This window comes from Neofelis nebulosa, chromosome 2 (assembly GCF_028018385.1).
Source record: "Neofelis nebulosa isolate mNeoNeb1 chromosome 2, mNeoNeb1.pri, whole genome shotgun sequence".
In the NCBI taxonomy this organism is placed as follows: domain Eukaryota; kingdom Metazoa; phylum Chordata; class Mammalia; order Carnivora; family Felidae; genus Neofelis; species Neofelis nebulosa.
The window spans coordinates 170,712,316-170,740,033 of NC_080783.1; the positions used below are offsets into that span (position 1 = coordinate 170,712,316).

The 27,718-nt window shown below is 36.5% G+C and overlaps 1 protein-coding gene across 5 annotated transcripts in view; it reads right to left on the reverse strand.

Moving 5' to 3' along the window:
• ATG4C (autophagy related 4C cysteine peptidase) overlaps positions 1 to 27,718 on the reverse strand; it is a 96,833-nt gene that overhangs the window by 38,261 nt on the left and 30,854 nt on the right. For all 5 annotated transcript variants that reach the window (XM_058717159.1, XM_058717155.1, XM_058717158.1 and 2 more), the window contains 3 exons: positions 16,903 to 16,986; positions 4,795 to 5,028; positions 1,909 to 2,239 (listed from right to left, as the gene is read on the reverse strand). In XM_058717159.1, the coding sequence (XP_058573142.1) occupies positions 1,909 to 2,239; positions 4,795 to 5,028; positions 16,903 to 16,986 (649 nt within the window). The remainder of the gene's footprint in view (positions 1 to 1,908; positions 2,240 to 4,794; positions 5,029 to 16,902; positions 16,987 to 27,718) is intronic.

The window sequence follows — 27,718 nt, forward strand, 5'->3', positions numbered from 1 at the left end:
GAAAACAACAAGTATCATCCTTTAAAAGCCTAATATTTTCAGTTAATCATTAAAAAATTAATATAAGGGGAAAGAAAGCCATCATTTTTTTTTCTTACTTTCCTATATTTATCATTTAGTGCCTGCTTTCAAAACTATCATCTGAATGGTATCAAAAATCAGGTCAGTCTTTTCAAAGTAGAGTGTTACACTAAATTACTCAAAGGACATTAAAATAGAAGTTACCAAAGCTGTAAAAAAAAAATTCTTGGGTGTAAAGGTGTAAACCCTGCCCCCCAAAAAGGATGTCTCTCAACCACTCACCTGGCTGTATTAAACATTTTCTAACCAGAGTATTACAATATGCTTCAAGGTTTACATCATATTAACTTACATTACTGACTAGCAGTGAATTACTGTATGGCTGTCCTCTGTTACACTTCGGAAAGTTTTTTCCTTTCTTTAAATAGCATGACTTTTTTCCCCCTTCATTCAAAAACTTATATAACTTGAACAGATGAATTTCCTAATTTTGAGCCTTAGAATTCTGTAAGTAAAACTGCAGATTGAAAAATATTTCGAAGTATAATGTTCTCAATGGTGCATATATGAAAAAAGTCACAATAATATCTTTAAAAGGAAATTACATACATTGAAGAAACATAAAAATTTTTATTTAACTGTATCTTTATAATTTTTTAATTTCACATGCCTTATTATGTATGTGTTAATTTAGAAGAGAGATTGGCAAACTATGGCCCTCAGACCATATACAACCTGTGGCCTGTTTTCATACAACCTGCAAGCTAAGAATGGTTTTTACAATTGTGAAGGGTTGTAAAACAAAAAAAAAAGAAAAGAAAAATGGGCAACAGAGCCCTTATATATAGTCTGCAAAGCCTAAAATATTTACCATCAGGCCTTTTACAGAAAAAGTGTTTAATCTCTGGGGTATAGAACATATTATCTTGAAGAGTAGAAACTAAGCTTTTATGATTATGCTTTTATAAATGTCACACTAAGCGGGACTTGATATTATTATTAACAATACATTTAATAACTTTAGGCAAATACATTTCCAATTGTAAGCATCTGGCCTATAAAATATAAAAGCCTGTTAATATGCAAGAAACTTTATAATAATTTCAAATTTATATATGATTATAAATAGATTAAATTTACTATATTTGCATAAACACTATATTTGGATAACATATTAATGATTGCATTTACAACAATAAAGGGACACACAACAAATAAGGCAGTTTTCTTTTAAAAATTTAAGCAGTATCCAAATAAATGGCACTAAAAAGCTGAGCTGAGGTATAGTGAAATTTGACTTTCTACTTTTTTCTAACTACTCTGAATGTCACAGACCCTTTACTTTTACTATGGTATAATTATAATATTAATAGTCCCATACATTTACAATTCACAAGAATTTGATATGTGCAAAGAAATGCTGAAAACATCAATTTTAGCTCTTGACATTTCATTACACTATCAGTACATTACAGCCCCCAGGTTACACTATTAAAAAAAAAAAAAAAAAAACTATAATGTTATGCATGTTCCAAGGTTGAAAGAGTTGTTAGTTTTTAGAACATTCCAATAAGGCAGTCTAATGAAAACCTGGTTAGAAAGAGACCCTGGGTATCTATACCTATGATATAAGAAAAAAGATATAAAGAAAAAAATTTATCATAGATAAATATAACTAGAGTTCCAATGTCTTGTTTTTTCCCTATTAGCAAATGAAAGCTCCTTTATGAACATTCTCCTACAGTAAGACTTTAAAAGGTCCAATATATATATATATATATATATATATATATATATATATATATATATATATATATACTGCAAAAATCAGTATCTCTGAGCCTAAGGACCTCTGTCATAAGATGAAAGATTTTAATGCAATTTTACCTTAAAATGTGAGCAACCACAGCTGGTCCATACCAGTCTCCGGCTTTTTTCCCAGACTTTTTTCCATATTCTATTAGTTGGTGTAAACCAAAGAGAGCCAAAGGGGAATCACCAAACCAAGAGATGATTTTCCTGTGATAAATTTCATTTCGCATTTCATGATCATCAGAGTATCTCCTGATTGTTTCCTTCTGAGAAACTGCTGGGGTTTTGAGTTCTCTTTCCCCTGAAAGTGATGCTTCAAATGATGCAGTAAATTTTTTTACAGTGTTGGAAGTCCATGATTCAGAGTCTGAATTTTCAATGTTCAAAGCATCAGGCCAGGTCCAAGCTATAGTAATTCCAAAGCAAGGTGTTCAGATCTTTTAAACAGATTTTAACAATTCTACTAAAAGAAGTATGTCGCATTTAAAGTCATATAGGTTACTAAACTACACTAGTAAACTCAGAAGTAGGTAAGCTATAAAGACAAAAAATAGATTAGTCGTTGCACATGGCAAGCAGGGTATTGGGAGTGACTACCAAAGGGTGTGAGGTTTCTTTTCAGGATGATGAAAATATCCTAAAATTAGGTTATGGTAATGGTTGCAGAACCCTGTAAACATACTAAAAACCACTGAATTGTTCATTTTAAATGAGTGAATTTATGTAGATTATATCCCAAAAAGCTGCTTAAAAAACCAAAGATATGAGGGGCGCCTGGGTGGCTCAGTTGGTTAAGCATCTAACTTCGGCTCAGGTCATGATCTCATGGTTCATGAGTTCGAGCCCTGCGTCAGGCTCTGTGCCGACAGCTCAGAGCCTGAAGCCTGCTTTGGATTCTGTGTCTCCCTCTCTCCCTGGCTCTCCTCTTCCCATGCTCTGTCTCTCTCTCTCTCAAGGAAGGAAGGGAGGAAGGAAGGAAGGGAGGAAGGAAGGAAGTGGAAGGAAAGGAAGGAAGGAAGATATGAGCCCAGAAAGTATGTCAAAATATTGATAATGTTTACTTTGGAGTGGTAATATTATCCTCTGGAGTTTCCTGTTTCCAAAATTTCTAAAATGGGAATATATTACATATGATCAGGAAAAATTACCAAAATGAAAGAGAAAAAAATAGTAAACTCAGGTACAAATAAACAACTCTGGAAAAATACTTTTCTTTCTTTTCTTTTCTTTGACAGTGCTGAAATGGAATGAGGACTCTTGTACTCCTTACCAGTACTGCTTATCAGATATCCAGTTTTGACTACCCAAAGGCACAATAAACATACTAACGTTCATGAGAGAATAACTTCAGAAAGGGGATTTTTCTTTGATCATATGTTAAAATAGAAGTCTAACCATGGAAGTTTTAGATTTCTTTCTTTCTTTCTTTCTTTCTTTTCTCATATAGTCCTTTCAGAATAACTCAGTCATGGGGCACCTGGGTGGCTCAGTTAATTAAGCATCCGACTTCGGCTCAGGTCATAATCTCACGGTTTGTGAGTTCGAGCCCTGCATCAGGCTCTGTGCTGAAAGCTTGGAGCCTAGAGCCTGCTTCGGATTCTGTGTCTCCCTTTCTCTCTGCCCCTCCCCTGCTCATGCTCTGTCTCTCTCTGTCTCTCATAAATAAATAAATGTTTAAAAAAAAAAAAAAGAATAACTCAGTCATTGTTTAGGGCATAATATCAATTCTCTAGTAAATGAAAAGTTAACAAATGGAAGTCATTAAAGATCAAAGATCCCCCCAAAATCAACTACATTCACTACTTCACTGTTTTTAATGACAAGACAATTCCAAGAATACATGTAATTTTAACAAAATGAGGCACAGATTCAGAGAAATAGTCAGGACTGTGAAAAATATCCCCATTCTTGCCCTTGATTGCATACGACTACAAATAAATCATCCCAGAGAAGTTTATAAAAATTCTTTTTCCTTGGGGCGCCTGGGTGGCGCAGTCGGTTGAGCGTCCGACTTCAGCCAGGTCACGATCTCGCGGTCCGTGAGTTCGAGCCCCGCGTCGGGCTCTGGGCTGATGGCTCGGAGCCTGGAGCCTGTTTCCGATTCTGTGTCTCCCTCTCTCTCTGCCCCTCCCCCGTTCATGCTCTGTCTCTCTCTGTCCCAAAAATAAATAAAAAACGTTGAAAAAAAAAAAAAAAAATTCTTTTTCCTTGTATTATCCATACCACTCTTGAATAAACATTCTCTCTAAATAATCTCATCAATCATCCCTACAGAAAGGTTATTAAATATTTGCCATGCATTACAGGGAAATTGTCTAACACTTTTAAAATATGATAACACTTAGCAATAACCATGTATGATAGCCTAAAATCATAAACTAAAATCTTCCTACAAATGTACAAATTATAAAAAATGGACTAGTAGAAATGGTAAGAAAGGTGGCACATTTTAAAAAATAGATATATGTAAATTAAGTATCAGTGACATTTTTGAGACTATAATATAAGCAGGATGACCTTATTAAGAATATGCCTAATCAGTTTAACTGATTATCATCATATTTCTAAAGATAAAAATATTTTAAAGCATTATTGATATATAGAGAGAAAATAAACCAGTTTAAATATAAGATTTAAATAATATAAAAATATCAACTATCTGCTCAAAGTCACTGTATTGACCTGCCCAAGATTTACTGAACTGGAGATAATCCAGAGAGTTCAATCAAAAAGAACTAAGTAATAACAACAAACTCCAAAGACTACTAAAAACTTATACTTACGTATAAGTCATACCTAGCTTAGTTCAGTAGAGATGGAATATGCTAGATTAGTTACAACTTTTAGAAGAAACAAGGGAGTCAAGAAATTAACCAAAGTAAATTTTATGCAGTTTGCAAGCTGGAGTCCAAATTTAAGAAGACAAACAAAAATCCCCCCAAAAACAGAGATTTGATTTACCTCTACCAAGAAAGTGTAGTATGAGTCCTTGAGCCAATAGCATCTGGCCAGTTCTTAATGTACAGCCCCAACCACAGTCTGTTGTCAAAGCTGAGCCTTCTATTTGAGGAAATTCTTCCCTGTAGGTCAGCCATATTCTTGAAATGAAATCTTTACGAAATTCTTCTACATTTCCCGCAATTACATGATCTTCTATTGTACATCCTGATCTTGCAGGTAACAGTTTATTTTCATCTACAAAATAAAAACATAAAATATAGTCTAAATATATGCAAAGAAAAATCAATAAAGATATTATGTTCCCTTACTGTCCATAAGATAGGAAGTATATTATAATTTTTCTAATACTTTTTTTTCAACTTAAATGAAGATAAATGTTATTCTGCCTAATCAGGCTATTATGAAAATCAAATGAGAATGGATGCTGAAATGTCTTGTACACTCTAGAACTAGCTAATATAAAGTATCATCAGTAATATTGTTGTTAATAATAATATCCTATATTCTGAATATAATCAACTCTTTTATGAGGGGATAATATTAAAATACCTTTTCTTTTTGCCTCATTTGGCTCAGGATGTAGATATTAGTGCTCTCTAAAATGAGATTTGCAAATAAAATATCATGATTTGTCAATATGTAAAACGAATATAATCACATAAGCTGATTCTTAAAATCAAATAAAATGTGCACACTGTATTTATTGCCACGAATATTTATACTCAAATTATAAAATCAAAACTAAGAAGCTAAAGAGTAAGAATATAAAATTCCTAAATATACAGTTATCCTTTCATGTTGAAATACAATTTTTTAAAAACTGCTGCCACCCACATATGTCATTTTAAAAGGCCTTTTCAAATTGATTGTCTGTAATACAATTTCTATGTGAGGGGCGCCTAGGTGGCTCAGTTGGTTAAGCGTCTGACTCTTGATTTCAGCTCAGGTCGTGATCTCGGTTTGTGAGATCAAGCCCCGCATTGGGATTCTCTCTCTCTTCCTCCTCTTTCTGTCCCTATCCTGCTCATGCGCGCACTCTCTCTGTCTCTCTCTCAAAATAAATAAATAAGCTTTAAAAAAAAACAACAGAATTTCTATGTGAAAACTACAGTTACTGTTTGCCCAATAATCTACAAAACACTAGTGCTCAAAATGAACTGACATTCCTTGATTACTCTCTCAAAATGAACTGACATTCCTTGATTACTCCTAGAGAGTATATTTAGTCATGTTTACAACCTCAACATGTAGCACACTGCATAACACAAGTAAATCCTAATAAATGTTGCTTGGTTTGGGTGGGTGGACAGGTGGATAGATAAATCTGCCTAAACTCTCAATTCCAAGGAGTTCAATTTCCAATGCCCTTCTGCAGGATATTAAAGCAATTTTATCATGCTTTTTTCTTTATCCTTGCTCACCTATCCCTCTTCAAACTCATTCTGAAAAAATTACAATCACCTAACCTTCATAATATTCAGATTAATGGTGCTAAGTTGTGGCATACAGTTTCAGTGACAATAAAAAGAATGACTGAGAAGCCCCCAATATCAATGAATTTCTCTCAATATTTGAGTTTGAAGTTAATTACAAATAAAGATGCATGGAAATTGAACATGGCACTACAAATATGTCCAAACTTTCTACTTTAAAGAAAAAAATTTTTTACGTTTTTTTATTTATTTAGAAAAGGAGACAGAGAGCGCGGGAGCAGGGGAGGGGCAGAGAGAGAAGGAGAGAGTGAAAATCCCAAGCAGTCTCTGGCGCTGCCCCCCACAGAGCCCGACTAGGGGCTCAAACCCACAAACCATGAGTCTGAAATCAATAGTTAGATACTGAACCAACTGAACCACCTAGGTGCCCCCAGAAGTTCTACTTTAGAGACATTCAAATTTGTTTGAAATTTGACACAATAGTACATAACTCACACATCATCCTGAGGCTTGCCAAACATAATTCCTAATCTCCTACCTTGATGAAGTAATTAATTCTTTATTCTTTTAAGATCTAGTCTTGGGCCACGTGGTGGCTCAGTGGGTTAAGCATCTGACTGTTGATTTCTACTCAGGTCATGATCTCATGGTTCATAAGATCAAACCACATCAGCCTCTGCACAGTCAGCGCAGAGACTGCTTAGGATTCTCTCTCCCTCTTTTTCTGCCCTTCTCCCACATGTGTTCACTTTCTCTCTCTCTCTCAAAATAAATATTTTTAAAAACCTAGTCTCTAAAATTACTCTAAATTTACTCTAAATTTAAAATTTACTCAAAAAATTGGAAAATTGCTAGTACTAACTGAACTTTATCGTCCTGTTGACTTTCCACTATAATAATACTACCTCTGCGATTCCACTTTCTGACTTTTCACAGTCTTTTTTTAATGTTTGTCTATTTTGAGAGAGAGAGCACATGCACAAGCAGGGGAGGGGCAGTGAGAGAGGGAGAGAGAGAATCCCAGCAGGCTCTACACTGTCAGTGCAGTGCCCAACTTGGGGCTCAATCCTGCAGATGTGAGCTGAAATCTAGAGTCAGCTGCTCAACTGACTGACCCACCCCAGCGCCCCTCTTCTTAATTTTCTTAATTAATTATATCTATAATATTTATCTATATCTTACCCTTTTCCAAATTTCAGGTATATTACAAGAGAAGGAATATTTTATCTTATGCACCCCTGAATCTTCAGCACCTAGTACAGAGTTCAGTCCATAGCAGATGTGCAATAAACATTTGTCAGGTGAATGTAAGATAAATGGAGCCAAAGGAAGAAGGTTTTGTTTTGTTTTGCTTTGCTTTTGTTTTTTATGATGCTCTGGAGACACATGAGATCAGAGCTTTATGAACAAAGTCTCAAAGAACCACAACAAAAAAATGAAACGAAAGCTGATAAAAGAAATAGAAGAAAACTGCTAGTAACATTGAGGGTTCAGTCAAGGCTGACTATCACAATTAAACAAGCTAATATGAGAATCATAAGTAAAAAAAATTGTGAAATTGAATCCTCAAAGACTACAGTTCTTGTAATTATCAGATATGGGATAAAGTAAGTAAATATTTAAAAGTCAAATTGCTGGGTCCTAAAATATATATATTTTCAATTTTTCTAAGTACTCTCAAATTTCTCATGAAGAGGTTGTAAATTTAAATATTTATCATAGAGAAGTTCTCTGTATGTGTGAACACATGTATAAGGATGTTTAATGTAGCTTTACTGAAATAAAAAGTTGGAAACAACTTAAGTATTCATTAATAGGGGATTTGATGAACAAGATTATTAATTTACTCCACAAATATTTATTGAGAGCCTTATTATGCACCAGGCACTGGAGTTAACACTGAAAGTATGAGAGGCACAGTCCTTACTCTCAAGGAGCTTACAGTCCAGCAGATGAGAAACATTAAAAAAAGTATAAAAGTTGTTAATCCCATTATGATATTTGTGGTGAAGCAGAAATATAGGCTGCTACAAAACTACAGTAGACCAAATTAGAAAGGTTGCTAATGGATGCATTTCAAAATAGCTTAAACAATAAGGGGATGTATTACCATACACAAACAGAAGTCCTATGTAGGGATGGCTCTAGGTTGGTTAATTCAGTGCCTCTGTGACATCTAGGACTCCTGTTCTATTCATCGTCCCACTCTGCTAAATCTCAGCATGTTGGCCTTATCTTCACCTATTACTCCTTAAAGTAGCATGTGTCTGTTTCAGTACAAAGATAGGATATATGACAGATATGACAGAATCCAATGGAAGAAAAATTTTTCTTCTTTGTATTCTTTCTTTCTTTTTTTTTAATGTTTGTTTATTTTTGAAACAGAAAGAGAGCAGAGGATGGAGAAAGAGAGAGGGGAACAGAGGATCCAAAGCGGGCTCCATGTTGACAGTAGAGAGCCAGATGCAGGGCTCGAACTCACAAACCATGAGATCATGTCCTGAGCCAAAGTTGAATGCTTAGGTCTGTATTATTTATTACAAATAGTGAATTTTTATTGTTTTAATAATTTTATATTAAATCTTTTTTTTGAAATTATGAGTTGTGCATTTACAGAGAAGATAAAAACCCTGTGTATACACCATTTTTGTTTTTGTTTTTGTTTTTTGAGAGAGAGAGAGAGTGCAAGCAGGGGAAAGGAGGAAGAGCAGAGAGAGAGGGACAGAGGATCTGAAGCAGGCTCTGCGCTGACTACAGCCAGCCTGATGTAGGACTTGAACTCTCAAACCACGAGATCATGACCTGAGTCGAAGTCAGACACTCAACCAACTGAGCCACCCAGCCCCTGTGTATACCCTTTTATGGAGGATAACAAAATTGTACTCAACAAGCAAAAATACATTATGAGTAATTTTTTTATTTATTTACTTAACTTTTAATTCAAATATAATTAATATTATGATGTTCTATTAGTCTCAGGTATATAATATAATGACTCAACAACTGTACACATTACTCAGTGTTCATCACAGTAAGTGTATTCTTAATCTCCTTCACCTATTTCACCCAACTCCCCCCTCCCCACCCACCTCCCTTCTGGGAACCATCAGTTTGTTATCTGTATTTAATTCTGGTTTTTTTGGTCTCTTTTTTCCTTTGTTCATTTGTTTTGTTTTCTTAATTTCCACATATGAGCGAACTCATGGTATTTGAGTAATTTTTAATCTGTTTGCTTCTTCCCAATGTTAGCCCTTTTATGCCAAAAACAAAACCCCATTATCTCAGTGTCCCTGATGATTTTATATTTCCTGTTTCTGACCCTTTTGAAAATGGAATCAAACTATTTTGCTTCTATTACTTGCTTATGGCTTTCAAAATTGTGTTTTTAAGATTTGTCCATGTTGTTATAGGTAGTTCTGGTTTATTTTTATTGCTGTATAATATTCCACTGCATGAATTACCACAAATTATTATTGATAGACATTTGGTTTGTTTCTAGTTTTTTGTCATTATAGTGTATATAGCATATTACTATATTATTTTTTTTTAATTTCTTGAAATTTTTATTTATTTTTGAGAGACAGAGCACAAGCGGGGGAGGGGCAGAGAGGGAGGGAGACGCAGAATCTGAAGCAGGCTCCAGGCTCCGAGCTGACAGCACAGAGCCTGACGCAGGTCTCGAACTCATGAACTGCAAGATCATGACCTGAGCTGAAGTCAGATGCTTAACTTATTGAGCCACCCAGGTGCCCCATCATATTACTATATTATTTAGTGATTTTTAATCCACTTCTATTGTGGTCAGAAAAAATACTTTCAATATCAATCAATAATAGAATGACATCTAAAAAGTGTTCAAATTTCTAGAATTAAGTAATATATCTCTGTAGGGGCGCCTAGCTGGTCAGTCAGTAGAGCATGCAACTTTTATCTCAGGGTCGTAAGTTCAAGCCCCACATGGGGCATGGGGTCTAGTTAATAAGAAAAAAAAAAAAGTAATATGCTTCTATGTAACTCCTCATTTCTTTGTGCATTTAATAAAAGTTATGATTCAAAAAATTCCAAATTCTGGGATCTTATTTCCACAACATTTAGGTATAACCCTGGCAAGATCTGGAGCAACACAGATCCCTAAAAACAGTAGACATAGCACAAAAACCAACAGCACACATAGTAACACCAACTTGATATAAGTAAGTCATCAGCAATTTCTCATTAACAAATCCTAGATCCTCTACTGAGGCTATTTCCTACTTAACCTCTTTTTTGAGCATTAGGCACTTTTTTTTTTTTTTCCAACGTTTTTTATTTATTTTTGGGACAGAGAGAGACAGAGCATGAACGGGGGAGGGGCAGAGAGAGAGGGAGACACAGAATCGGAAACAGGCTCCAGGCTCCGAGCCATCAGCCCAGAGCCTGACGCGGGGCTCAAACTCACGGACCGCGAGATCGTGACCTGGCTGAAGTCGGACGCTTAACCGACTGCGCCACCCAGGCGCCCCGAGCATTAGGCACTTTGTCCAACTCTTTCTTCTTGAAAATCTCTTTCCTTTGGTCTCTGATAATACACCATTGTGGGGTTTTGTCCTCTATATTGTCTATATCTTCTTAATTTCATTCACTAATTCTTCTTCATCAGGATATCCTTAAAGATGGATATTCTCCACCTACACTTTCAATCAATGTGACCTTATCCATTGGCCTCAAATGCCACCTCTTTGAAAATAACTACAAATCAGTTCTCAACAGCCTACTTCAGATTGTTCATTTCTAAGCAGTCTACTTCAAACACTACATATATGCCCAAACCCATGATTCCTTTAGTATACCATTTGTTTACTGACACTACCTATCATCCAGATGATAGTGGAGTGTTTTTCGGGTTTTTTTTTAAGTTTATTTATTTTGTGAGAGAGAGCAAGAGACAGAGAGGGAGAGAGAGACTCCCAAGCAGTCTTCGCACTGTCAGTACAGAGCCCAATCTGGGGCTCGAACTCAGGAACTGTGAGATCATGACCTGAGCAGAAAACAAGAGTCAGCAACTTATGAGCGCCTGGGTGGCTCAGTTGGTTAAGCATCTGACTTCAGCTCAGGTCATGGTCTCGTAGTTTGTGAGTTCAAGCCCCGTGTCAGGCTCTGTGCTGACAGCTCGGAGCCTGGAGCCTGCTTCCGATTCTGTGTCTCTGTCTCTCTCTGCCCCTCCCCCACTTGTGCTCTGTCTCTATCAAGAATAAATAAAATGTAAAAAAATAATAATTTAAAAAACAAAAAAAGAGTCAGCCACTTAATGAACTGAGCCACCCACGTGCCCCCAAGATAGTAGTTTTTAAGTCTTCTTTATCTCCTCTCTCATGTTACCAAAACCAATAGTTAGATACTATTGATTCTATTTTATAATATCTCACATCCATCCCCTCCTTTCCATTTCCACTACCCTCTATCAGAGTCATTATATCTTGCCTGTTAACTGACTCCCAGTCATTCTATCAGTTATTCTAACAAAGAATGTATTTATTATGACTACCATGTGCTTCTTCTGGGCAAGATAATGTCCTAAACAGTACATTCTCAATATGTGATCACTGAAAATAATTAAATGAAATTTGGCATTTTGTTGCTCAGAAATCTAAGATAATAACAATCATTGTAGTTAAGTCGGCTGGGCACCCCACTTTCTGTCTCTCTGAAAACCTAAAAAACTTGCTGAAGCCAAAATTCTGTGACCTGTTGGAGTCCAGAACCAGACCCCAAGATTTCTGTTAATTCTCCATAGCTTAAGTTTTAATGGTCCTCCCTGCTACCAGCTACTGCAATATGAGTTGTCTTCTTCATTCCAGATGTCAAATTCATTCCTTTTCCAAAAGAACTCCTCTTAGATCAAGCATCTCATGCACTTAACTGACTTTACTTAAGATGAGGTGATGTCAACAAGGCAGTGTTTCAGTGGACATGCAGCCTCCTTTCTAGCTCGTCTCCTTTTTCCCTCTAGATCTCCACACCCTTCTCCTTCCCTGTATCACCATTCCTAAAACAAAGCAAATTATAGTTGACCTTTGAACAACAGGGCATTAGGGGTTCCAACCCCAACCCTGTAGTCAAAAATCCACATATAGAACTTTTGAGTTCCCAAACACTTAAACTACTAATAGCTTACTGTTGACCAGAAGCCTTATGTGATAACATAAACAGTCAATGAACATATATTTTGTATATGTATTATATACTGTATTTTTACAGTAAGCTAGAGAAAAGAAAATAATATTAAGAAAATCACAAGGAAAATACAATTATAGGACTGTACTATATTTATTGCAAAAATCTACCTACAAGTGGACCTGTAAAGTTCAAACCCATTGTTCAAGGGTCAACTGTAGTCTTCTATTTCTCTCATTCATATCTCCTATTATCATTTACTTTTTGTCTCTAGAGTTGAGGATGCTCAAGAACCCACTACAAGGATCTGTTCAAAGTACTTCTTCCAAAAAATATACAATGCTATCTTTAAAAAGAAATTCTAATTTCTTATTCTAATTGAATGCAGAGGATTACTTTGAAAAGCTAAATTAAATTTTTGAAAATTCTAATAACTTTTTCTCCAATTTCTTATATCATGAATAATAATACCATTTAGGATGCTTATGTGTACCAGGCACATCACTAAGCCCTTATGAAAATTATCATTAATACTTAGGAAGATTAAATAATTTGCCTAAAGTAACAACTAATTAGTAAAAAGAGCCAAAATCCAAAAGCACTTAATATCTGACTCCAAGGCCCATACTCTCCCATGCCTATAAACAAATGACATAGGGGCGCCTGAGTGGCTTAGTCGGTTAAGCATCTGACTTCGGCTCAGGTCATGATCTCACGATTCGTGAGTTTGAGCCCCACGTTGGTCTCTGGGCTGACAGCTCAGAGCCTGGAGCCTGCTTCAGATTCATTGTCTCCCTCTGTCTACCCCTCCACTGCCTGCACTCTGTCTCTTGCACGGTCTCAAAAATAAATAAACATTAAAAAAAATTTTTTTTTAATGACATAGCTCTTTAGCACAGCATTCAAGAAGCTCCTCCATAATTTGATCCTTTCCAGAATTCTCTCCCACCATACCTGCACTGGATATCTCGCTATTTGTTAAATATACTCTCTAATATTTCATGCCATTCTATTTATCTAAAACGCATGCCTTCTTTATCTATCACCTTCCTACTCATCCTTCAAGAATGCTGTGAGGACTTGGGCGCCTGGGTGGCTCAGTCAGTTAAGTGTCTGACTTCGACTCAAGTCATGTTCTTGCAGTTCATGAGCTCGAGCCCTATGTCAGGCTCTGTGCCGACAGCTCGGAGCCTGGAGTCTGCTTCGGATTCTGTGTCTCCCTCTCTATCTACCTGTTACCTGCTCACACTCTGTCTCTCTCTCAAAAATAAATAAACATTAAAAAAATATATTTTTTTTAAAGAGTGCTGTGAGGACTCAATGAGTTAAGCATGTGAACTACTTAAAATACTACCTGGCACATTATAAATACTCAATAAATGTTAGCTGTTACCATTACAAGACATTTACAAGGCTTTAGAAAATTGCTGATAAATGAGATGCCAAAATAAGTCAACCAAAAATAAAAGCCTTGATAATGACATATTCTCACACACGTTCTTTCCTTCTCTCTCTTACACACACACACACATACACACATGCACACACATACTCCTACACACAAAACCAAGGACAGACGTATAGTAGAAAAAAAGCCAGGAGTAAAGTGAGACACAGTCTTGGTTTAAATTACAGCTGTGCCATTTAATACCTGTGTGACATTGGAAAAATTATTTAATTTCTCTAAGCTCCTGTTTCATACTCATAAGATACTTGAATCAAACTTGTAGGCTTGCTGTGAGAATTAAAGGCACTTCACAAAGAGCTTAGCATGATGCCTAACACAAGGCATTCATTAAGTGACATAAATTGTTAAAAGAAAATACATAATTATTAAAAGGACGGGCATATGTAGAAACTCAAAAACATCAAAATAAGTCAATAATTTCAGAAATTAGAACATCCTTAAGAATTGGAAAATCTGGAAGCACCTGGGTGGCTCAGTTGATTAAGGATCTGACTTCAGTTCAGGTCATGATCTCATAGTTGATGGGTCTGAGCCCTGCATTGGGCTCTGTGCTGACAGCTCAGAGCCGAGAGCCTGCTACAGATTCTGTGTCTCCCTCTCTTTCTGCCCCTCCCCTGCTCACACTCTGTGTCTCCATCAAAAGTGAATAAACGTTAAAAAAAAAAATTTTTTTTTTTAAAGAATTCAAAAATCTGGGGCGCCTGGGGCAACGGTTAAGCCTCCATCTCTTGATTTCAGCTCAGGTCATGATCTCACAATTCATGGGATGGAGCCTCATATCTGGCTCTGCACTGACAGAGGGGAGCCTGCTTGGGATTCTCTCTCTCTTCTCTCTCTCTCTGCCCCTCACCCAATCATGCTCACTCTCTCTCAAAATAAATAAACTTAAAAAAAAAAAGAATTGGAAAATCTACCATTTTCAGGTTAACCAAGGTGACACTTTAAATTATTTGCATACACTTCTTTTTCTCAATCTTTTTCATTTAACTTATTTATTTAAATTCAAGTTAGTTAGCATATAGTATAGTATTGGTTTCAGGAGTAGAACCCAGTGAGTGATTCATCACTTACATATAACAACCAGTGCTCATCCCAACAAGTGCCCTCCTTAATGCCCAGCACCCGTTTGCCCATTCTCTTACCCACTTCCCCTCCAGCAACCCTAAGTTTGTTCTCTGTATTTAAGAGTCTCTTATGGTTTGCCTCCCTCTCTGTTTTTATCTTGTTTTTCCTTCCCTTCCCCTATGTTCATCTGTTTTGTTTCTTAAATTCCACATATGAGTGAATTCATACAGCATTTGTCTTTCTCTGACTGCCTTATTTCGTTTAGCATTAATATACTCTGGTTCCATCCATGTTGTTACAAATGGCAAAATTTCATTATTTTTGATTGCCAGATAGTATTCCACAGTGTATATATACCATCTTCTTTATTCATTCATCAGTTGATGGACATTTTGGCCATTTCTATACTTTGGCTATTGTTGATAGTGCTGCTATAAACATTAGGGTGCATGTGCCCCTTCGAATCAGCATTTTTGTATCCTTTGGATAAATACCTAGTAGTACAATTGCTGGGTTGTAGGGTAGTTCTATTTTTAATTTTTGGAGAAACCTCCATACTGTTTTCCAGAGTGGCTGTACCAGTTTGCATTCCCACCAGCAGTGCAAAAGTGTTCCCCTTTCTCTGCCTCCTTGCCAACATCTGTGGTTTTCTGAGTTCATTTTAACCATTCTGACAGGTGTGAGGTGGTATCTTATTGTGGTTTTGATTTGTATTTCCCTGATGATGAGTGATACTGAACATCTTTTCATGTGTTTGTTAGCCATCTGAATGTCTTCTTTGGAAAAATGTCCATTCATATTAGCATATACTTTAAAGTTATCATCAGAAAACTTGATAAAGAATATTATGATATCAATTCAAGTAATATTTAACTAACACTCATAAGTCCAAAACTGTGAGGGATATAACAAAAGGTGTCATGATTCTCATCCTCAAAGAGTTTACTAGAAACCCAAACCATATGGCAATACATTATGTGTTACACAAAATACACGTTCTTAAAAGAAATATGCCAAAACAGAGGCATAAAAAGTAGAATGGTCAATTGGTTAAGGGTCTGACTCTTGATTTCAGCTCAGATCATGATCTCGCAATTCATGAGTTCAAGCTCCCCATGAGATTCTGTGCTGACAGTGTGGAACCTCCTTGGGATCCTCTGTCTCTCTTCTCTCTCTGCCCCTTCCTTACTCACTCTCTGTCAAAAATAAATAAAACATTAAGAAAAAAAGTTGGGGCACTGGGGTGTCTTAGTCTGTTAGGCATCCGACTTCAGCTCTAGTCATGATCTCATGGTTCGTGGGTTCGAGCCCTGCATCGGGCTCTGTGCTGACAGCTCAGAGCCCAGAATCTGCTTTGGATTCTGTGTCTCCCTCCCTCTCTGCCCCTCCCCTACTCGTTCTCTCTCATTCTCTCTCTCTCAAAAATAAGTAAACATTAAAGTTTTTTAAAAAACTTATTAAGATGGTATGGGGCACCTGGGTGGCTCAGTTGGTTAAGCATCCAACTCTTGATTTCGGCTCAGGTCATAATCTCACAGTTCATGGGATCAAGCTCTATGCTGACATCGGGCTCCATGATGACAGCACAGATCCTGCTTGGGATTCTCCCTCCCTCTCTCTCTGCCTTTTCTCGCTCTTGCACACATACATGCACACTTAATAATTTTTAAGTGTACATACAGTTCAGTGGTTTTAAATACATTCACAATTTCACAATGTTGTGCTAATAAAATTACCACCATATATCTCCAGAACTCTTCATCTCTCTCTCTCAAAATAAATAAGTAAATAAATAAATAAATAAATAAATAAATAAATATAAAAAAATTATTAAGAAGGTAAATTCTGTTATTATTTTACAATAAAAAAGAAGCAAAAAACAAAAAAAAATATGCCAAAAGTAGATTGATCTGGAAATAAAACAATGAAAACTGTTACACAATAAAGGAATAAAAAGATTTTTAAATGGGTTACAAATTTACCACTTACCTTCATATTTAAAATGGTAACATTTTCCAAGCAACAATACAGGGGAATTTCTACTAAAATATGTCTTTGTTTTCAACACCCAACCTAAACAAGAAAAGAGAAAAACAGTTTTGCAATTAAAGGATTTCAGGCTAAAAGTGTAGCATTTTATTTTATTTCAAATCATCAATTCTAAACTATGAACATGCAGTTTTTTGCAAGAATAGCAAAATATATGGACAAAGAACTGAAAATACAGGTCATTTATGCTACCTTCAAATACAGTTAAGTATTTTAAACACACTCCATCATGTAAAGAACATGAGAAAGAAAAGAACTTAATTCTAATTTATTTTCAAACAGGTCACAATGTTCTTTTTTTCCCCACAATGATCTTATGGTATAAAACTTAAAAGGTACAAATTCTGGAGACACCTCAGTGGCTTAGTTGGTTGAGTGTCCAACTCTTGACTTTGGCTCAGGTCGTGATCTCAGGGCTGTGGGATCAAGCCCCACATCAGGCTCCACACTGAGTGTGGAGCCTGCCTGGGACTCTCTCTCTTTCTCCCTCTGCCCCTCTCCCCTGTGTGCACTCTCTCTTTTCTCTCAAGTAAAAATTAAAAATTACAAATAAAATAAAATAACAGTATAGGAGTGCCTTAGGTGGCTTAGTCAGTTGAGCATCTGACTTCAGCTCAGGTCATGATCTTGCAGTTCATGAGTTCGAGGCTGCTTAGGGCTCACTGCTGTCAGTGCAGAGCCTACTTGGGATCCTCTTTCCCCCTCTCTCTCTCTGCCTCTCCTCACTTGTGCGCACATGCACTCTCTCTCCCAAAAATAAATATTTTTAAAAAAACAAAAGTTACTTTTAAAAATAACAGTACAAATTCTACTCCAGTTTCTCTGACATTAACTTCTTTCTCCCACATGCAACAAATGTTACCAATTTCTTGTCTTTCCTTCCATTTTAGATAATTAAAATATTTAAAGTAATTGAGCATTCCAATGAGGTAATTTAGGGAAAAGGTAACACAGTCCACTACTGCTTGTGATAAATGTGAATCCCTGAAGTTTCCTAGGTAAATGTATAACCCCGTCATTTCAGCCACCTGAGGATGTCTGAAAATAGTGAATAGAGCTTTCAGAGATCCTCATTTCCATTTCCACCTCCAAATCCCCAATTCCCAACTACAGTTGCAAATTCTTTAAGTTTTATTCCTGCGAAACTGTAGCATCTATCCTCTTGGTTTTTTATGATGCCATTAATAGTTCTTAATTTCCTGAGAAAAACACTTGCCCATTATATTCCTGAGTATTCCTAAGTATATGAAATTCCTGACTGCTAAGGATAGACTTAAAAGCAGCTCCTAACATGCAAGAGCATATAAACAGAAAGAATCTGAAATTGGGAGCCAACAGACTTAGGTCTACTCTTAAGTAGACTATCTGCCATTTATATTGAAAAGTTTTTAGAAAATGTAAAATAAGTGACTTTTTACAAAAGTGCTCCCCAAAGTACTTTAATACAAATGAATACAAAAAAGAAATAGAAATATGTATTCATAATAAAGATGATGCAAGTATTTGAATTTGCTAGAGAAAAGGAAGAATGGCAAATAAATATATGAATCGGGTTTTCCTTTACTTGGATTGCTGCAGTACTCTCCAAAACGGTTTCTGTGTCATCAGTTTTTCCTCATTCTAGCATATGCCACATGTCACTGCCAAATTAATCTCCCTGTAGCTCAGCTTTGAATAGGTAACTCTTCTGCTCAAAAACCATCCTCAGTGACTCACTACTTAACAGATTTATTATGAACTTCTCAGTGATACTACAGACATTCCAAAATATGATACAAATTACGTTTACAGTCATCTTTTCCACTACTTTTTACCTATACTCAAAGTGGGCTTTGCTGTTTGGCTCATACTATCCCATGACAAAAATATCCTCCCCAATATGAGCCTATCTACTTCTTACAGCTCGTGTGTGTGTGTGTGTGTGTGTGTGTGTGTGTGTGTGTGTGTGTTTGCAGAGCGAGTGAGTGTGAGCCAGGGAGGAGCAGAGGGAGGAAGGGAAGAGAATCTTAAGCAGTCTCCACACCCTCCTGTGTGCACTTCTAAGCCAGTTTTTCTTTTTCCCACCTGGCTCTGATGCTCTTCTCTGAACTCCAGTGGGAAAATGGTATTTACTGATCCTATTCTATACCAGGAACTAGGCTAGGCACCTTACAAACAAACATTATCTCTTAGAATTGTTAGTACTGTACGAAAATGATTCTAACCCCCAAATAGTAATAACTCCCTCCCCCTCTAAAGGCAGTATTTCTAAAGCAAATTCTAAAAACTTCACAAAAACAACTTCAAATAAAAGGAAACAATCTTCAAGGAGGAACTTCTCTTTCTCCCTATGCTCTAGCCTCTGCCTACCCCCTCTTACCATTCACCAATCCTTCCTCAAGAAAAGAGAAGTTGTGAGTCTGATTCTTAAGAGCCTGGGGCATTGCAAGGATCCACATTTTACTTGAGCACAGATATACAGTGCTTTAAAGCTCAACCATCACTCATATGGTGCATACTCTCTCACTCTTACACTTCCTGTGCAAATCCTGGCAGGACCTAACCCTCATAATAGACTGACTTATTTTAATACTCCATGATGCTAGGTACATAAGAAGGCTCAGGACTTCTCATAAGGCCCAGCCATTTTCCTCTCTTTTTCCACAGGCATGTCAAAACTGAATTAGGCCAGTATGCCAAATGACTAGTCTATAGAATATTCTTTTTTTCTTTTAATTATTTGGTTTTAGTTGACCAGTTTTCATTTTATCTTTATAAAAGTATTGTAAGAAACACAACTACCTCTACCCTAGCTTGTTGATGCTGCACCAGGATACCATGGCACACACAGACAAAAAATGAAGGATATAAAATCCATAGAGACATGGGATAACAGAGCCTGGAGGAAGGAGGAAGGAGCCATGAATAAAATTATATTAATAAGTTCTTCTTATACATATTGAAAAATATATATTCACCAGAATTCTTCATACTGAAGAATATATTCTTATTTTGTATCTTAATCTCCCCTACTGTTTACCTTTAAGTCTCAGTTTATAGCAGAGGGAGGTGGGACAGAGACAAATGTCATTATGATTCAAATGAAAACTAAATAAAACTAAGTAAGTTAAGAAAAGTAAGTAAATTTGGCAAGCAAGCCATTAAATAAATTGAAACGGGGCAGTGACTGTCTGTGAGGAGTGAGCATTGACCAGAAGGAAGCTTGAAGAAACTTTTTGTGCTGAAGGAAATTTTTTTTTCTTTTAATATAATTTATTGTCAAGTTAGCTAACATACAGTGTATACAGTGTGCTCTTGGTTTCGGGGGTAGATTCCCATGATTCATCACTTAAATACAACACCCAGTGCTCATCATAACAAGTGCCCTCCTTAATGCCCATCACCCATTTAGCCCATCCCTCCACCCACCTCCCCTCCAGCAACCTTCAGTTTGTTCTGTATATTTAAGAGTCTCTTATGGTTTGCCTCCCTCTCTGTTTTTATCTTATGAAACAACTTTTTTCTTATATCACACAGTTCTGTGGATTGACTGGGCTCAACTGAGCAGTTCTCCTGCTAAGTCTAACGTAGTGGAAATCAGATGGAGAGGCTCAACTGAGACACTGAATTGGCTGATGCTTTCTCTCTTAGATCATCTCAGGGCCTTTCTTCATCATGTGGTCTCTCCATGTGATTTTCTCCAGCAGAGTACCTAAAGTGGTGACCTAACAGTTCAGAGCTCCAAATCAGAGCAAGCAGAAGTTGCCTCTTAATGGCCAGTCCTAGAATTGACACAGCGTCATTTCCTCTCATTCTATTGGTTAATATGGGCACAGGCCAGCCCAGATTCAATGAGAAAAGAGACAACACAAGATATGATTAAACATCCTTACTAAGGACGATCTTTGGAGAATAGCAATCATAAACAGAATGTTACAAAAAACCTGTAGTCCATTAAGTCAGCTACCTGAAAACCACAAAGCTTTAAAAGATCCAAACAAGCCAAAAAATGTAGAAATAACAGATGATAATTATTTTCGGGAGGATCTGAAACACCCAGAAGGATGGTTTACTTTTAACCATTTTTAAAAAGGAAGTCAAGTTTACACACCTCATGAAGTCAGGTAAATAAAAGGAGAGAGGGGAGAAGAAAGCAAAATTAAGCAGTTTTCCAAGAAAGTAAGGTCCAGAGTCTTTTAAATCTTAAGTGCTATGCCATTTCTAGTTCCATCTTCATCATTTCATAATATTGACATTGAAAAAAATAATCCTAAATTATGTTTACTATATTCAGAGAAGAGCAAGACTGAGGAACAGGGAGGCTGGATTTGAATACCACCAGTTTCATGACTTATTACCTAGATATGTGACCACAAATATGTTAATCTCAGTTTTCTAATTAAAAAAAAAAATCTCAGGAAGATATCCATCTCAGAAAGATATGAGATTTATATAAGGTACATAAATCATCTACAAAATGCTAGGGAACCTGGGTGGCTCAATCTGTTAAACCTCTGACTTCAGCTCAGGTCATGATCTTGCAGTTCACGGGTTCGAGCCCCGTGTTGGGCTCTGTGCTGACAGTTGAGCCTGGAGCCTGCTTCAGATTCTGTCTCCCTCTTTCTGCCCCTCCCCCACTCATGGTCTGTCTCTCTCAAAAATAGATAAACATTTAAAAAAACCTTTTTTTAAATGCTAGTAAATGCTCAATCAATCTTAGTCCTTCCTGCACCACCCATACTACACAAACTCTAAGCAAGGAAAATACAGAAAACATTTTAGAGAGATTTTCAACCAATAAAATCAAACAAAAATACTAGTCCATAACTTGAAGCTATCTAGAACACTTAGTCACCTTAAACCATCTGTTCTTCAGAGATTAGAAATTACCATAACTTTATGGTGGCCACTTAAGTATCGAGATAAGGAAAACAACACATGTAAATAATAGTTTAACAATTCCTAGGATACTGATAAACTGGGTTATTCTAGGAGCACCTAGTCTTAAGCTTAAGACTGGCTCAGGTCATGAGCTCATGATTCTTGAAGTCAAGCCCCACATCAGGCTCTACACTGACAGCACTCAGAGCTTGCTTCGGATTCTCTGCCTCCTTCCTCTGCCACTCCCCTGCTCACACACTCTCTCTCTCTCTGTCTCTCTCAAAAATAAATAAATAAACATTTAAAAATAAAAGTGATTTGTATTTAAAAAATAGTAAAATAAAAATGGGTTATCTAGTGCCTGTATGACAATTTTCAACTTACAAATGAAATCTTCATCACATAACCTATTCACCAAATTAAATGGCTTAAAAAGAACATAAGCCTCTATTTGCAGATGACATGATCTTTACATACAGAAAATCCAAAGGAATCCCAAAAAAAAACTATTAGAGCTAATAAAGTAGAACATCAAGCTTACAAGACACAGGATAAAATTACAAAAAGCAACTGTATTTCTATATACTGGCAACAAATAAAGAAAGAAAACAATTCACTTTAAAATAGCATCAAAAAGAATAAAATACTTAGGAATAACTTTAACAAAAAAGGAAGTAAATACTTTCCTAAATACTTAGGAAAAACTTTAACAAGCTTTACAAGTAGAAAACGATAAAACATGATTGAAACAAAAAATTACAAACCTAAATATAAAGGAACATATCCCATGTCTAAGGAAACATATCCCATGTCCATGGATTAGAAGATTTAATATGGCAATACTGTACAAGTGATCTACAGATTCACTAAAATCTCTATCAAAATCCCAACTGGATTTCATGCAGAAATTGTTAAGATGATCAAAAATTCATCCAAAATAGCCAAAATAATCTTGGAAAGAACAGAGTTGAAGGAATCACACTTTCCAATTTTGTAATTTTACAAAAAGCTAAAGTAATTAAGAGAGTGTTGCACTGGCACACGGATGGATGTGTACATACACAGAACTGAACTGGAAGTCCATAAATAAACCTTTACATCTGTGGTCAACTGATTTTTTTTTTTTAACATTTATTTATTTTTGAGACAGAGAGAGACAGAGCATGAACGGGGGAGGGGCAGCGAGAAGGAGACACAGAATCTGAAACAGGATCCAGGCTCTGAGCTGTCAGCACAGAGCCCGACACGGGGCTCGAACTCACAGACCACGAGATCGTGACCTGAGCCAAAGTCGGCCGCTTAACCGACTGAGCCACCCAGGCACCCCTGTGGTCAAATGATTTACACAAGGGAATCAAGACCATTCAATGGAGAAAGAATAGTCTTTTCAAAAAATAAATAGTTGCAAATAGCAAGATTTCATGAAGTTGGACTTCTACGTCACATCACATGCAAAAATTAACTCAAAATGGATCAAAGACCTAAATATAAGAGCTAAATTAATAAAATTCTTGGGGTTCCTGGGCGGCTCAGTCAGGTAAGCATCTGACTCTTGATTGTGGCTCAGGTAATGATCCCAGGATCCCTCATCAGGCTCCACACTTACTGTGGAGCTTAAGATTCTCTCTCTCTCCCTCTGCCCCTCTCCCCAACTCATGCTCGCTTTCTCTCTCTCCCTAAAAAAAGGTTTTTTTTTAATTAAAAAAATAAAACTCTTACGAAAACACAGGTATAAATCTTCATGATTCTGATTTACACAACAGTTTCTCTAATTTGATATCAAAAGCACAAACAACCAAAGAAAAAATAAATAAACTGGATTTCATCAAAATTTGAAGGTTTTGTGCTGTAGTGGACACTATCAAGAAAGTAAAAAGACAACATCAAAATGGGAGAAAGTATTTGTAAATCATATATTTGCTAAGGGATTTCTATCTAGAACATATAAAGAACTCATACAACTCGGGGCGCCTGGGTGGCGCAGTCGGTTAAGCGTCCGACTTCAGCCAGGTCACGATCTTGCGGTCCGTGAGTTCGAGCCCCGCGTCAGGCTCTGGGCTGATGGCTCGGAGCCTGGAGCCTGTTTCCGATTCTGTGTCTCCCTCTCTCTCTGCCCCTCCCCCGTTCATGCTCTGTCTCTCTCTGTCCCAAAAATAAATAAAAAATGTTGAAAAAAAAAAAAAAAAGAACTCATACAACTCAAAAATAAAAAAACAAATAACCCAATTAAAAAATACACAAAGGATTTAAATAGATATTTCTCCAAAGAATATATGCAAATACTAAGTATATGGAAGGTTGCTTAATATCATTATTCATCAAGGAAATGCAAATCAAACTCACTGAGATACTTCGTACCCACTGGAATGGCTCCAATAAAAAAAGATGGACAATTAAAAGTGCTGTTGACGATGTGGAGAAATTCAAACCCTCAAACATTGCTGACAGGAATGTAAAATGGTACAGCCACCTTAGAAAACAGCTTGGTACTTTTTCAAAAAGTTAAAATTAGAGTTAATGTATTATCCAGCAATTCTACTCTTAGGTATATATCCAAGAGAACTGAATACATATGTTCACACAAAAACTTTTACACAATGTTCATAGCAGCAATATTCATATTAGCCAAAAATTCAAAAACAACCCAAATGTCCATCAAATAATAAATGGGTAAAGAAAATGTAGTATGGCCATACAATTAAATATTATTCAGTCATATAAAGGAATGAAGTACTGATACATACATGCTACAATATGGATGAATTTTGAAAACATTATGCTAAGCGAAAGGAGTCAGACAGAAAAGGCCACAAGTTGCATAATGCCATTTATATGAAATGTCCAGAACAGTCAAATCCATAGAGACAGTAAATAGACTGGTGATTGCCAGGGGCTAGAGAAGAGGTGGGGAGGAACAGTGAGTAGATGCTAATGGGTACTGGGTTGCATTTTGGGGTGATAAAGGTGTTCTGGGATTAGCTAGTGATGATGTACAATCTTATAAATATACTAAAAACCACTGAATCATAAAAGGATGATTTTTTTAGTATATCTCAATTTTTAAAAAATCAGTGCTCATAGTTTTCAAAATGCAATGTCTTATTATCAAGTTGTAACTGTCTAACATGGCCTTTAGCTGGCCATGCTTTCCAGTGAGCAGGAGCCAACTGTCCATTGTGTTTTACCTGAATTTGCATTATTTTTTTAATTTTATTTTTGTGGTTTTTTAAATTTTCTTTTTTTAAGTTTACATCCAAGTTAGCATATAGTGCAACAATGATTTCAGGAGTAGATTCCTTAGTGCCCCTTACCCATTTAGCCCATTCTCCTCCCCCCCCCACAACCCCTCCAGTAACCCTCAGTTTGTTCTCCATATTTATGAGTCTCTTATGTTTTGTACTCCTCCCTGTTTTTATATTATTTTTGTTTCCCTTCCCTCATGTTCATCTGTTTTGTCTCTTAAAGTCCTCATATGAGTGAAGTCATATGCTATTTGTCTTTCTCTGACTGACTAATTTCACTTAGCATAATACCTTACAGTTCCATCCACATAGTTGCAAATAGCAAGATTTCATTCTTTTTGATTGCCGAGTAATACTCCATTGTATATAAATACCATATCTTCTTTATCCATTCATCCATCGATGGACATCTGGGCTCTTTCCATACTTTGGCTATTGTTGATAGTGCTGCTATAAACATTGGGGTGCATGTGTCCCTTTGAAATAGCACACCTATATCCCTTGGATAAATACCTAGCAGTACAATTGCTGGGTCATAGGGTAGTTCTATTTTTAGCTTTTTGAGGAACCTCCATACTGTTTTTCAGAATGGGTGCACCAGCTTGCATTCCCACCAACAATGCAAAAGAGATCCTCTTTCTCCGCATCCTTGCCAACATCTGTTGTTGCAACGTTAGCCATTCTGACAGGTGTAAGGTGGTATCTCATTGTGATTTGGATTTGTATTTCCCTGATGAGGAGTGATGTTGAGCATTTTTTCACATGTCGGTTGGCCATCTGGATGTCTTCTTTGGAGAAGTGTCTATTCATGTGTTTTGCCCATTTCTTCACTGGATTATTTGTTTTTTGGGTGTTGAGTTTGATAAGTTCTTTACAGATTTTGGATATTAATCCTTTATCTGATATGTCATTTGCAAATATCTTCTCCCATTCTGTTGGTTGCCTTTTAGTTTTGCTGATTGTTTCCTTCACTGTGCAGAAGCTGTTTATTTTGATGAAGTCCCAGTAGTTCATTTTTGCTTTTGTTTCCCTAGCCTCCGGAGACGTGTTGAGTAAGAAGTTGCTGAGGCCAAGATCAAAAAGGTTTTGCCTGCTTTCTCCTCGAAGATTTTGATGGCTTCCTGTCTTACGTTTAGGTCTTTCATCCATTTTGAGTTTATGTATGGTGTAAGAAAGTGGTCCAGGTTCATTCTTCTGTATGTTGCTGTCCAGTTTTCCCAGCACCACTTGCTGAGGAGACTGTCTTTATTCCATTGGATATTCTTTCCTGCTTTGTCAAAGATTAGTTGGCCATACGTTTGTAGGTCCATTTCTGGGTTCTCTATTCTGTTCCATTGATCTAAGTGTCTGTTCTTCTGCCAGTACCATACTGTCTTGATGATTACAGCTTTGTAGTATAGCTTGAAGTCCGGGATTGTGATGCTTCCTGCTTTGGTTTTCTTTTTCAAGATCGCTTTGGCTATTCGGGGTCTTTTCTGGTTCCATACAAATTTTAGGACAGTTTGTTCTAGCTCTGTGAAGACTGCTGGTGTTATTTTGATAGGGATTGCATTGAATACATAGACTGCTTTGGGTAGTATTGACATTTCAACAATATTTGTTCTTCCTATCCAGGAGCATGGAATCTTTTTCCATTTTTTTGTGTCTTCTTCAATTTCTTTCATAAGCTTTCTATAGTTTTCAGTGTATAGATTTTTCACCTCTTTGGTTAGATTTATTCCTAGGTATTTTATGGGTTTTTGTGCAATTGTAAATGGGATCAATTCCTTGATTTCTCTTTCTGTCGCTTCATTGTTGGTGTATAGGAATGCAACTGATTTCTGTGCATTGATTTTATATCCTGCAACTTTGCTGAAATCATGAATCAATTCTAGCAGTTTTTTGGTGGAATCTTTAGGGTTTTCCATATAGAGTATCATGTCATCTGTGAAGAGTGAAAGTTTGACCTCCTCCCCGTCGATTTGGATGCCTTTTATTTCTTTGTGTTGTCTGATTGCAGAGGCTAAGACTTCCAATACTATGTTGAGTGACAGTGGCAAGAGTGGACATCCCTGTCTTGTTTCTGACCTCAGGGGGTTTTTCCCCATTGAGGATGATATTAGCGTTGGGTCGTTCATATATGGCTTTTATGATCTCGAGGTATGATCCTTCTATCCCTACTTTCTTGAGGGTTTTTATCAAGAAAGGATGCTGTATTTTGTCAAATGCCTTCTCTGCATCTATTGAGAGGATCATATGGTTCTTGTCCTTTCGTTTATTGATGTGATGAATCACATTAATTTATTGTGGATATTGAGCCAGCCCTGCATCCCAGGTATAAATCCCACTTGCTCATGGTGAATAATTGTTTTAATGTATTGTTGGATTCAGTTGGCTAATATCTTGTTGAGGATTTTTACATCTATGTTCATCAGGGAAATTGGTATAGTTCTCCTTTTTAGTGGGGTCTCTGTCTGGTTTTGGAATCAAAGTAATGCTGGCTTCATAGAAAGAGTTTGGAAGTTTTCCTTCCATTTCTATTTTTTGGAACAACTTCAAGAGAATAGGTGTTAACTCTTAAATGTTTGGCAGAATTCCCCTGGAAAGCCATCTGACCCTGGACTCTTGTTTTTTGGCAGATTTTTGATTACTAATTCAACTTCCTTACTGGTTAT